The 13,806-nt window shown below is 47.1% G+C and overlaps 1 protein-coding gene across 4 annotated transcripts in view; it reads left to right on the top strand.

Moving 5' to 3' along the window:
- Positions 1 to 13,806, top strand: part of HERC3 (HECT and RLD domain containing E3 ubiquitin protein ligase 3) — a 112,886-nt gene that overhangs the window by 5,801 nt on the left and 93,279 nt on the right. For all 4 annotated transcript variants that reach the window (XM_050943993.1, XM_050943990.1, XM_050943992.1 and 1 more), the window contains exon 2: positions 12,080 to 12,344. In XM_050943993.1, coding sequence (XP_050799950.1) covers positions 12,119 to 12,344 — 226 coding nt within the window. In that variant the 5' untranslated portion in view covers positions 12,080 to 12,118. The remainder of the gene's footprint in view (positions 1 to 12,079; positions 12,345 to 13,806) is intronic.

A 13,806-nucleotide genomic window follows, 5' to 3' on the forward strand; every position in this document is an offset into this window, starting at 1 on the left:
TAAGACATGGATGGCAATTGTTAAGATCTACTTGGCATTGGTGAGGCCTCAGTTGGAGTATTGTACGAGTCCCTCCTCCCTTAACATGCTCGGCTCCTCTCCCCGGCAGCTGAGCCCAGGCCTGGAGTGAGCCACCGCTGCCTCCCAGCGAAGCTCTCTCAGACAGAAGCAACTCTGTCACTCCCCACCTGGCTGCCAGGGAGAGCGGTCGAACATGCCAGGGGGAGGGGCAGGGAGAGAAGGACAGAGCCCCTCTCCCACCTCACCAGGCCAATCTGGGAGGGCACTTGACCCCACATGCCTCCACTACATGTTGCCTCTGCCATAGTAGACAATTTTGGGGGCTTTCATTTTCACAGGATGGCACCTCTGGAAAAATCAGATTCCATGTCCTAGGGCTGTCTCAAGTTGGGCACCCATAATGACTAATCACTTTTGAAAACTTAGGCATATATATATATATATATATATATATATATATATATATATATATATATATATATATATATTTCCCTTTACCTATTGCCTGTCCTGGAAGATTTCCACATGGTGGTCATCAGGATAAAGGCTTGTCTGCGCTACAGAATTAAGTCGACCTAAGTTATGTTGACGATCATAAGCCGCTTTAATTACATTGGTTGTGCACGTCATCACAACACTCCTTTTATCAATGAAGTGTGTCCCAGTCGTTGCTCTTGCATCGACAGAGGGAGCGTTGCATTGTGGGTAACTATCCCACTGTACAACTTGTCACTCTCTGCCTCTGGGAGCTCTGGGAATGGATTGTGATGCATCATGGGGGGGCATGCTCGCCATCCCATGATGCATTTATTTCCATCCCATCATTCCATGGGCTTCCAAATTCGTTTAGTGCCGTTTTTCAACAGCCCTTGTAAACTGTGCACCCGCCATCTCTGTCTAACAGCATGGATCCTGAGTTGCTGACCATTGTGGTGATGAACGTTATGAACACAACACGGCTGGTCCTGCATTATTTCATGAACTGCGAAAGAGAGAATGACTCGGTGGTGCCTGCCCTGCTGGCTGCCATGGAAACAAATAATTCAAGATTGCTGCTGGCATTCACGGAACAGCTGCACGCGGTGGACCGTCGGTACTGGGCTCGGGAAACAAGCACTGAGTGGTGGGATCGCATTGTTATGCACGTATGGGATGATGAGCAGTGGCTGCAGAACTTTCGGATGCGCAAATCCACCTTCCTGGAACTGTGTGCAGAGCTTGCCCCAGCACTGCGGCGCAAGGATACCAGAATGAGAGCTGCCCTCACTGTTGAAAAGCGAGTGGCGATCGCTGTGTGGAAGCTGGCAACTCCAGACTGCTACCGGTCAGTCGCAAAGCAGTTTGGAGTTGGCAAGTCCACTGTGGGGGCTGTGGTAATGCAAGTGTGCAGGGCCATTAATCGCCTCCTGCTACGAAGGACTGTGACTCTTGGTAATGTGCAGGAAATAATCGATGGTTTTGAGGCAATGGGATTTCCTAACTGTGGAGGGGCAATAGATGGAACTCATATCCCAATTTTGGCCCCAGATCATCTTGCGAGGGAGTATATCAACCGAAAGGGCTACTTTTCGATGGTCTTGCAGGCGCTGGTGGATCACCGGGGCCGTTTCACTGACATCAACGCAGGGCGGTCAGGGAAGGTGCATGATGCACACATTTTCCAGAACACTGGACTGTACAGAAAGCTGCATTCTGGGACGTTCTTTCCAGACCAGAAGATCCCAATGGGGGATGTTGAAATGCCCATAGTGATCCTGGGAGACCCTGCCTATCCCTTGCTGCCATGGCTCATGAAGCCTTACACTGGGAAACTAGACAGCAGTAAGGAGCGCTTCAACAACAGGCTCAGCAGGTGCCGAATGATCGTTGAACGTGCCTTTGGCCGATTAAAAGGTCGTTGGCGCTGCCTTTTTGGCCGGTTAGACCTCGATGAGGAAAATATTCCCATGGTCATTGCGGCCTGCTGTATTCTGCATAATATTTGCGAAGTGAAGGGGGAAAAGTTTCCCCAGGAGTGGAGCGCTGAAGTTGAACGTCTGGCTGCTGATTTTGAGCAGCCAGATACCAGGGCAATTAGAGGGGCACAGTGTGTGGCTGTTCGAATCAGGGAAGCCTTGAAAGAGCATTTTGACCGTGATTCCCAGTAATGTGTCTAAACATTTGGCCAAGCACTGTTTACTTGCTGCCTTGAATGGTACCTGTAGTGCTTGCTTCCTCAGCTTTAACTGTAGTGAGCAAATGTTCCTGCCTTTAGCCACCATGTTTAAATGTTAGCACTGACTAACGTGTGTATGACACAAATAAAAAGTCAATTTGTATCAAAGAAGAAAGTTTAATAACAGGACAAAACGCATTTTTTTTTGTCAAACTAGGGACATGGAAATGAGGAACAGTCTCAGTTACGGCTCTCACAGCTGAGTGTAACTCCGACTTTCACTGTGAAACCAGTCCCTCGGAGTTGAGTGCAAGGCGTACTGTGAGGGACCGGGAACATGCTTAGAATGTGGTGGGGAGTTTGGGGAGGACATGGAATGGAGTTCTGTATTAGCTGCAGGGGCACTTGTGCTCTGACAGCAGTGTGATGAGGGACTTGAGCATCTCTGTCTGGTCCTCCAATAGCTTCATCCTCTGCCCCTAACCATCTCTCCTTTCCAGGGTATCCATCCTGAGTTTTTCATTACTTGTCTCCCTCCACACTCTTATTTCGTTATGTGCTGTATCTGTTGACTGCAGCACTTCACGAAACATATCCTCCTTACTCCTCTTAGTTCGCTGCCTTATCTTACGGTGGCGCTTCACCGGTGTGGAGGAGTGGGTCCTCAAGGGCACATCTGCAGAAACCAAAGAAATAATGAACAGTGACAGTCTTGTGAGTGTGCTCACAGCTGTGAATCATAACATTTACACACACCTCTTTCTCACTGTCCCTTGGGTAGCACATGGGTCAGCACAAGCCCCAAATACGGTGAGTTCAGCAGGAGGCGTGGGAATATTGGAAAGAATGGACTAAGGGTCTGGGTGGTTTCCAAAGGGAGTAACTAGAAGCCCCAAGGGAGACTTTTCTGAATATTGGTACCGTTTTCCACAGGCTAGGATAATCAAACCCAATATCTCACTCCTAAGGGTAACCTAAGATGCAGGGGTACATCTCCTGCTTGCATGTGGCTTCAGACCAGCTCTGTATGCTGCTCGCCTATGTGCCGCTCTGGTCCCTGCAGAAATTATTGTCATGTGGTGCGGCAAAGTTTTGTACAGCAGTGGGGAGAAACAAGGCAGCTCTTTCAAGGAATTTTTGGCAGAGGATTGCAGAATACCTACAGGAAAGTTTCCTGGACATCTCTGTGGAGGATTCCTGGGATATTTCGGTGTATGTTAACAAATTTTTCTGCCGGGCCCCCACTGTGTAGATGCACAGGCTCTGCTGCATGTCCCTTTCATGCCCCTTCTTCTGCATGCCACTAGCAATCAGCCCGTAGGTATCAAAGTTCCTACAGCTGGAGCGAAGCTACAATCCCATAGACCAGGGGTGGGCAAACTATGACCCACGGGCCAGATCTGGCCTGTTGGGGCTTTGGATCCAGCCCATGGGATAGCCACTCCCGTGGCACTGTGGGCCCCGCGCTGCTCCAGGAAGCAGCCGGCACCACATCCCTGTGGCCCCTGGGGGAGGGGGAGAAGAGGGCTCCGCATGTTGCCCTCGCCTGCAGGCACCGCCTCCCACGGCTCCCATTGGCCAGGAACAGGGAACCGCAGCCAAAGGTAGCCTGGGGGGAGGTATCCACAGGAGAGAGCAGCGCACGGCGCCCTCTGTGCCCCCTCCACCAGGGGCTGCAGGAACATGGTGCCGGCCGCTTCCAGGAGCGGCGCAGGGCCAGGGCAGGCATGCAGTGAGCCTGCCCTGGCCCCGGTGTGCATTGCTGCCACCCCGGAGCTGCCCCAGGTAAGTGGCGCCAGGCCAGAGCCCCACCCCAAACCCCTGCCCTGAGCCCCGTGCTGCACCCCGCATCCCTCCTGCATCCCAACCCCCTTCCCTGAGTCCCATCATACACCCTGCACCCTCCTGTGCCCCAACCCCTTCCTCTGAGCCCCTTCCTGCACAGCACACTCCCTCCTGCACTCCAATCCTTTGCCCCAGTCTTACATTCATGGCCCTGCATGCAATTTCCCCACCCACCCTCTGGCCAAAAAGTTTGCTTACACCAGATCCAACAGCTCTGGTGTTCTCCATGCGGGAGAGCGTTTACTGTGGAAAGCTGGCATGGTCTGCTGGGAAGGTGCTCTGTGCACGGTCCATGCAGAGCAAACAGGGAGAGGAATTTCAAAAATTCCCAGGCTTCAAAAGGGGGAGGGGTGCATACCTATGTACCTTCAGGGCATGGAGTTCAAACTGTTGACCACAGCAGTCAGGATGAGCATTGTGGGACACAGGGCCGTCTTTAGGCATACGCAGAATACGGGGCCCCCGAGGGCACCTGAAAATTTGAGGCACCACTGATTCTTAGTGTCCACCCTCCCAGCTCTTCATATCTCTGTTCTGACCCTTCCTGCAGACTCCCACAGCTAGCTGCCGCGGCCTGGTGATTCTGAATCTGGAGGGGATCTAGTACCTTAAAAGTGAAAAAGCCTTCTAGACCTATTAGCACAACATTGAAACTGTTAAAGAGGCATTCAAGTGGTAATGAAGCATTTGCCAACCCGCAGGTAAATACTGACAGTTTCTGAATTTACTGGGCAAAACAGTTGTGCATGACTGTAATATTTACTCAGAACATGTTAGTCTACAGGAGCTTCGTTTAAAATTTGCTTTAAAATATTTCATTAGTGAGTTGGTGAAGATTATAAAATCACATCTCTAAAAAATCCTTGCATAGATTTTTAGATGCACAATCATCTTTAGCCTTAAATGCTTGGATCTTCAGACATATAATTTTTTAAATAAATCTTTCAAAAGACCACCCTTATCTAAAATACACATTTTAATTTTACTTACTGTAGTAAAAAAAACTTGCTTCCAAAGTCTTCCTGTCCTTTCTGTCCATCCTTTTCTCCCTTCACACACCTCCACCCTTGTTGAAGAGAGCCCTTAAAGGGACAACACCCCTTTCCTTCCGGGTAGCTGGACAAAGAGTTTCCCTTTCTTTACTTCTGACTATCTGATGAACTAGTTTTAAGAGAACCCTCCAGCAAAATCAGTACCTAGCAAGATATAAAATCCTTTGTTATGCCTAAAATCTTTGGAAATTTTTTTTTTAAAGTTGGTGAAATTTCATAAACGTCTGTCGTTATGGAGATCACACAAAGTAAATTTAGTGTTTCCTTTTTCTAAGAGCAATGAACATTGTTATGAACACACTAAACCTCTGTGACGGATTAATTTAAAATAATGTTTTCAGTTGTTTCAGTGAGTTAAATATGTAGTAATCTGGAACGATTATTTTACGAAGGCTTAAGAGTACATTTAAAATATAAAAGAAGCTTAGAAATACTGATTAAGAAAATGTAAAACAGAGGAGAGCTACATCATATATTCCATAATATTTAATGTTGTAATCAGCAAGACAGCTGACTCACCCTTACTACAAAGTTTTTGCAAATAAATCTCAGACAAACTTCTGGGCATATCAGAAAACCTGTGACCGACATTTTTTATTCCCAAGTTTAGTGCTTTTAATTAGGTACCTTCTGCATGTCCGGTCTTCACCATCTGGCATGCAGTGGAAAACAGGCTCCATTTTCTTTAGAAAGAAATTGCAGAAGAGTGTTTTTTTCAAATGTGATTTGCTTCATTTGGGTTCAGGGATTTGGCTGGAAGGGATTGAGCAGAGTGGGGGAGGAAAGAGAGGAGGGAGACAGGAGGGAGAGAGCGGGGCCGGGGTGGAATGGGGGTAGGGTCTGGGGTAGAGTAGAGATGGAGTATGGGTGGGGCCACAGGCAGAATTGGTGGCCTGGAGAGCTAGCCTCACCAAGCAGTAGCTTCACCCACTGCCCATCAGGGTGGATTTGATATAAATCAAATTGATTTAAATCACTAGTCAGAAAAACTCAATTTAATCATGGATTTCCACATCAAAGTGCATTCTTGTTGGTTGTTATAACCTTAATACATATTCTTCACAACTCAGAGATAGATGTAGATTTCATTTCTAGAAGGTACTCACTATACATTTCTAAAGTGATTTATTTTGAAAACCTTTCAGATGAGTTTTACAGCTATATCAGAAAATGAATGATTGTTTTGTCATTTCATTTACCAAAGGTAATTGAAGCAGATATTTATGAAGTCGTTGGGAGGTGAACTTTCTCCAATTCAACAGGTTAATCATTAATATTTGGAGGATTTTCTTGCCATGTTGTGTTGGAAGGAGACCGTCGCCAGACAGACATTTAAACTGTTTTATTTAACTAAAACACCAATGTTATCTATTCTGGATTTTTTTTCTTCAACAGCAAACATATAGTATTTTAACAAAACAAGCATATGAATTTTTTAATTTAGTTAAACATTCAAGTTTTTTAAAATCAGGTTTGTTCTTGTTAAAATTGTTTTTAACTAAAATAGTTAAATGAAATATTTAAAAAACAAAAATTAAATCGACTATGTCAGCCAGGTCAACATGAGAAACTTAAAATATTGGCTTCTGCAGCTAACTCAGTCATCTTCACCTTCAGTTTCCTGTTTGTTCATAATCTGGAAGAGAAAAACAAACTTTCCTGCTTTTTCGGGTCCCAAACGATTTCTCAGTTTGGAATGAATTAGTCCAAAGGAAGAAAATATTCTTTCTACACTAGCAGAGAAGCTACTGCTGTTAAAAGTAAGATTATCACTTCAACAGTCTCTGAATCCGATTGCTTACGCAACCGCTGAAATGCTGCCGAAGACCCAGAGCGACTGAGGGGCCCCTGCCGCCGAAGACCAGGACTGCCGCCGGGCCAGGGCTTGTGGGGCATTTCGGCGGCGGGGTGACCCTTCAGTCACTCCACATCTTCTGCAGCACTGAAGGGCCCCCCGCCACTGAAGACCTGGAGTGACTTAAGGGCCCCCCACCGCCGAAATGCCGGCTGAAGACCCGGACCGTCGCCAGGCAGGGCTCGCAGGGCCCCTGCGGGGTCTGCGGCCTGGGGCCAATTCCTCCCTCCCGCCCCCCCCCGGGCAGCCCTGTCATCAGCAAACATATTTCTTGAACGGTTCACCCTTAGCTCTGAAGTTTATTATAGTTGATATTATGGAGGGATGATTGCTGGATGTCCATGTCATAGCCAACTCCTCTTCGTCAGTTAAGTTACTGGTACTGAGTATTGAGAATATTTGCAAGAAAATGAGATGAAGATAGTGCTTGCCTCATTTGTTTTTTTTATGCTTGTAATTTAGCTCTGTCATTGAATATATGTCTTTTTAAGATCTCACTCAGTTACTTCCAAATTTCAACAGTGTCAGCAATAAAACAGCTATTTCCCTGCATTTTCTTCAAGGCTACGGAAATAGGCTTCAGAGTACTCAGCATGTGTTCAACATTTCTCTGAAGCCCAGTGTTGAGAACTTTGGCTGTGACAGTGCCATCTATTTTTTCACGATTTTGTTCATAAACTGTCATCAGATTAGGCCAGTTCTTGAGATAGTGCTCAAAACAGTCCACTACTGCAGTGATTCTCAAACTAGGGCCGCCACTTGTTCAGGGAAGCCCCTGGTGGGTGAGGCCAGTTTGTTTACCTGCCGCGTCTGCAGGTTCAGCCAATTGCAGCTCCCAGTGGCTGTGGTTTGCTGCTCCAGGCCAATGGGAGCTGCAGGAAGTGGCACGGGCCGAGGGACATGTGTCCAATTAAGGTGACATAACCAACCACAGGTCTATGCTGGCGCTGCGTCACTCTAACTGGATCACAAAAAGCTCTGAGCCACTCGTCGAGGCAGTTTTATTATGTTGGCATAGCAGGGGAGTTACATTTGTGGGAGGAGCATTTCAGTGCGGTCACCTGCATTGTTTTGTCGATACAAGCTGACTTTTGTCGACAAAACTGTGTTGTGTAGACAAGGCCAAAGTTTTTTTTTAATAGAGCTTTCAGCTCAAACTCCCAAAACAACATGAAGTTTCCACTCACGACATTAATGGCAAGGAAGAGTAAAAACATTAAATAGAATTGGCAGTGGAGCAGGAAGCTTCCATTTTGAGTCTTGTGGATAAGTATACAGGAAACACTGTGCCCATTTGAACATATGACACACCAAACTTACAGCATTCTTGCATAATGCATTTATAAAAAACAAAGAATTTTAATTTAAACTTTAAAGTGCACAACATCTTAGAAATAAATCAGTAACAGACCGGGACTTACAGGACCTTTGGAAAATCTTCTGATTTGTCATTCTTTCAAATAGACGCTGCATTTGTGTCTTGTTCTGCTTCCTGCAAATATAGCACTTCCTGGAAAGTGTCAGTAAAAAAGCCTGAGAGACACAAAGGTGCCCTTTGCAGTGCCCTCCTAAAAACTGTTTAGAAAACTCATGTTTGTTGTCAGTTATGCCACCATGCTTTCAAAAGAGCTCAGCATACAGCATCTCCCATTGTTTTCAGTAGGAGCTACTGGTTCTTCTGCACTTGAAAATCTGGCCACTTAATTTATGGGGCTAAATGGGGGCTGAGGCCCTTTGAAAATCTGGACCCTAGTTTGTATTTATATTACAGGGGTTCCCAAATTTTTTCATTGCATGGATCCCGTTTTAAGAGATGGTCTTGGTGGCCACATTTCCTCCAATTGTCAATCACTTGCCATCCCTGTGGCAACTGCTGCAATTGCTTACATGAAAAATTAAATTAGGGTAAATAATTATTCAATCTATTTTTAACTTTAGCGGCTGGAAACAAGATAGCCAGCTCTCCCCAAACCATAGCCCTGCAACTCTTGGGGAGCAGGGTGTGTGTGTGTGTGTGTGTGTGTGTGTGTGTCCAGCTCCTACATACACACCCAGAAGATTTATATATAGGTAATATGTTGTAAGAAATCAATGTAGCTTACCTGTGTAAACAAATGCTGGAGACCAAATTTAATGTTGGTGTGACTCTTACAGTCAGTGGAGCAGCAGCTATTTTCACTATCACAGACTTTGGACTTGGACATGTAAGGCTGCTGTTGTATGGATAGCTGTCAAGCAGGTTGTATGCTGGGAAGAGAGTCATGTCCCAGAACGAATGTTGAAGCTGCAGCCTCACTCTGGATCACGCTGGCTTTGTTGCTACCCAGAGGTTGGATGATGGGCTTCTTGGAGAGGGAATGTGAGTTTAATACAAGTAGATATCATCTGAAAAACAAACCATCAAAAATCTATACTCACCGCTTTTACTGCGCTGCAGTATTGCCTGTTCTTAGGGAACTGCTGTGGTACACTTAGTTATCACTGCCTGGTGCATATCAGCTGGGATCTGTTTTAGTGTCAGCTACTGTGCAAGTTGTCTTTCACCCGGCATCTATGTCCAGTATAATTAAAAACCAAAATACGTGGAAGAACCAATTTGCACAGGTGGACAGAGCCCTGTCAGCTGGGACGGGAGGAATCTTGACAAGCGACTTTCACCGTTCAGAAGGAGCAGTTCCCTACTGGTGCAGAGGATTTAGTCTATACCATGGGTGGATTTGGGGCGGGGGGAATGGTTGGAAGGGAACAGCCCTGAAAGTTTAAATAAAAAGGCCAACAAAGACAAATGGGATTTGCAGCATGTTTTAAAGCAACCCAGGAAGGGACTGTCCCATACCCATTCCAGGAGAAAACTCCACCCTTCTCAGTCCTGCCTTAGTGGAATTGAGAGCAGGTCACCGCAGCTGACCTCAACCAAGATAGGGTGAGAGATGATCACTCAAATGTTTAGGGCTTCGATCCCCAGGCTATTTCCTTCTCTTCCCCCATCACCTTCCTCCCCCCAAATAGTATCCTCGAGTCAGTCCTGTTGTATTCCTAGAGCAGACAAAGGAGTTCTCTGAGGCTTTCGGGGGTGGAATTTTATTGTTAGTGCAACATGTTTTAACAAATGACCCAAATACTTTGAGATTAGGTCTGATGGGAGAATTTACAAAAAATCTCACAGTTGCTTCTTCTGGAATGAGAGATTGTTTCTCTTGCTGCTGCCAGTATAAACCAGGAGTGAACTTGGCATATGGCAGGGGTGGCCAGCCTGAGCCTGAGAAGGAGCTAGAATTTACCAGTGCACATTGCCAAAGAGCCACAGTAATATGTCCCTCACTCCCTCCTGCTCCCAGCACCTCCCACCCACCAGCAGCTCTGCTGATCAGTGCCTCCCCCCGCTCCCTGCACCTCCTGATCACCTCCCATGCAGGAGGCTCTGGGGGGAAGGGGAGAGGAGCAAGGGCACAGCGGGCTCAGGGGAGGGGGCAGAAAGGGGTGGAGTGGGGGCAGGGTCTGTGGCACAGCCAGGGGTTGAGCAGTGAGCACCCCCCTGGGCACATTGGAAATTTGGCGCCTGTAGCTCCATCCCTGGAGTCGGTGCTTATACAAGGTGCTGCATTGGGGGAGGAAGGGTAGCTCAGTGCCTTGAGCAGTGGCCTGCTAAACCCAAGGTTGTATGATCAATCCTTTGAAGGGGGCCATCTGGGGTGAAAAATCTGTTAGGGACAGTACTTGGTCCTGCTGTGAAGCCAGGGGACTAGCCATAATGACCTTTAATAGGGGGGTAGGGAGAGCTCAGTGGTTTGAGCATTGGCCTGCTAAACCCAGGGTTGTAAGCTCAATCCTTGAGGGAGCCACTTAGGGATCTGGGGCAAAAATTGGTCCTGTTAGTGAAGGCAGGGGGCTGGACTCAATGACCTTTCAAGGTCCTTTCAAGTTCTAGGAGATTGGTATATCTCCTGTTATTATTATATTAACTTCTGAAGAGCCACATGTGGCTCTGGAACCACAGGTTGGCCACCCCTGGCTTATGGCATTGTCAAGTACTGGCTAACTGCATGTTTTCTTTTTTCCTTCCTCTTTTGTCTATCTTTGTTTCTTTGTCCCATGTTACTGTTCTTTCTGAAGGTACTGGCTCTTAGATGGTTTAGTGGACTCAACAGAGGATGGGAAGCCAGGCGTTCTAGTATGCGGGTTTGGGCAAGTCCCTTTCACATCAGTATCTTGTTTGTACAGCTCTCTGAGGTGCTAAACTGTTGTTGTGATGCTCCATGGGAATTGTATGTGGTGCACCCTTTCTCCTGGACACTTCATGGCCTTGGGGTGGGTGGGAGGACGTGTGCACACACAAACGTGTTTTCGTTATGCTTAGTAGTGCAGCTCCCTTCTCTGCCTGGATTTCTCAGCTAGTAGTGTACTATGGTATTGCACGTGGCTAGTACCCTGTAAATAACTGAGATCAATCTAATCAGGACCTGTTTAAATAACTTCTTTGCAGATATCATCCTTTGAAAAGGTGGTCTATTGTAATTGCCCAAAACATTGCACTATCATAGAATATCAGGGTTGGAAGGGACCTTGGGAGGTCATCTAGTCCAACCCCCTGCTAAAAGCAAGACCAGTCCCCAGACAGAGTTTTGCCTCAGATCCCTAAATGACCCCCTCAAGGATTGAATTCACAACTATGGGTTTAAGCAGGCCAATACTCAAACCGCTGAGCCATCCCTCCCCTGCAATACAGTTATAAACCGCTGTGTTTTGAGCCATTAGTTTAGAACATTGTAGTGGATTTTTAAGGGTCAGAGGAAGAATAGTTTTGTCTGACAATGCTTAGCACTCTTGTATAGTGCTTTTCCCTGCTAGATCTCAAAACACTTTAAAAAGTAAGCACCATATCACTGTCTTATACATTGCCAGGGCAGCTAAATAAGGCACAGTAGCTGTGACACACTGAGTCTATAGCGGAGCGGGAGTGGAGCCCATGAGTCCTCATTCTACTGTCTAATGCCCTATTTATTGGTAAGGATTAAAGGTGAATCCATGTAGCAAATACACAGACATGACGGGATTAGACAGGAAATATTTTTCTGTTGGTTCCGCTTCCTTCTGAGAACAGGATGTGGTTGCATCACTTATTCATCACTTTTCATTTCTCTTCTTCCCCAGGAAGGAAAAAGGCTACATGACTTGCTGAAGGGAGACAAAATGTTATGTTGGGGATGTTGGTCTTTTGGCCAGCCTGGGATAGGTAGCAATCTCCAAGCAATCATCCCTGAGCCACAGGTGTATGGATTCATTCACGACCGAAACATCAAGGAGGTGGCTTGTGGAGGAAACCATTCTGTTTTCTTACTGGAGAATGGAGAAGTTTACACATGTGGCTTGAACACCAAAGGACAGCTAGGCCATCAGAGAGAGGGAAGCAAGCCAGGTACATGGATTTTCTTTTTTTAATACTTCAAATACCAGTTGCAGTGGTGGGGCACGTGTTTGTTTGATTCTTCATGCGAAAACTCTTGTATGAATTCTTTGTGACTCAGCAATGACTGGAGCTGATGGGCATGCTTAGTTGTACAGAATTAGGGTGCTGAATAAGATGGATTTGGTTATCGGAATCTATAACTATAGAATGGTGGGATGGGGAGAGAAATAACCGTGATGTATCGAAGCATTGCACAATGGTAGAGGCGTCAATACGGGCGTAGACGATCTGGGGCAGAAGTTTCCTACTTTGTGTAAATGTGACTTGCTTTCTCTTAGTGTTGTAGCAAGGGAGGGCTGTTAGTTACAGGGCTCTCCCCTGCTTCTCAGACTTTACTGTGTTCCCTGGAATCATTAGTGTAGGAGTTGACGTCTTGCTAGGAGCAACCCTGGGGGCTGCTCCTGCTCCTTGTGGTATCAGTGGAAGCTTGGTCATTGCTATTAGTGGGAGTGAGCCTATTTTTAGCACAGTTGCTGATAGCAGGGTTTCTTTAGACAAGAGGGTGTCTTCTGAGAACCCTGTAGCAGGGCGTCATGGGGTATGGCCTTCATCACCAGACTGGTGTCTCCTTGAGCTGGGGTTAGCTCGAGATCGACACTCACATCTGTGGTCTGCACACCAGCACTCTGTCTCTGTTCCTGCCTACAGCTCCTCTCAGTTTCCATAACGGCAGTGACTTCTTTGTGACTCCGGCTAGGTCATCATCTGTGTTTCGCTGTCCAACAGGTCAGCCACTTCCCCAGTGGCGAGTAGTGGGGACCCGGGCCATCCCAGGGACCGTGTAACCAGCAGTCTCCTGCTGCTCTTCTGAGCCCTTCGTCAATGCTACTCTATTTCCTTTGGCCACTTCCGCATGACCCCAGCACCTTCTTCACCTTCACCTCAGGGCACTCAGCTGCTCAGTCCCAGCAGCCAGCCAGGAGCTCCATCTTGTTTCCCTGGTTCCTGCCAGCAGCTGCTCTGTCCAAGGTGCTTAGTTCTCTCAGTCCTTCAGTGACATGGTCCTTAAACTCTGGGCTCCATGAGAGAAATTGGTCTTACTCTGCCTTGCAGCTCCCTTTTATCTGAGCCTGCTGGGCCCGGATTGGTTGCTCCCTACAACTCTTCCCTGATTGGCTGTGCTTCACACAAGGACTCACCTCCATTGCTCCTTCTGGGGCAGGGCATGATTAACCCCTTTTATGCCTGTGTGGGGTAGGGACCCCATCTGACAGGAGTCTCAGAAGAATCTGTGCCACAGTCTGTCCCTGTCCCTCCACCTCTGGAACAAGATATTCTCCCCGTCCACACACACGCTTGCCTCCCCATTCTGTGTTAGCCAGCAGAGCCTGGGTGTACAAATTGTGGGTTCTCAACCCCTCCCCTCCCATGTGCCCACAAGGGTGAGTCAATCCCCTTACCTTTATCTTTT

Source organism: Gopherus flavomarginatus, chromosome 3, assembly GCF_025201925.1.
Source record: "Gopherus flavomarginatus isolate rGopFla2 chromosome 3, rGopFla2.mat.asm, whole genome shotgun sequence".
NCBI classification, from domain to species: Eukaryota; Metazoa; Chordata; order Testudines; family Testudinidae; genus Gopherus; species Gopherus flavomarginatus.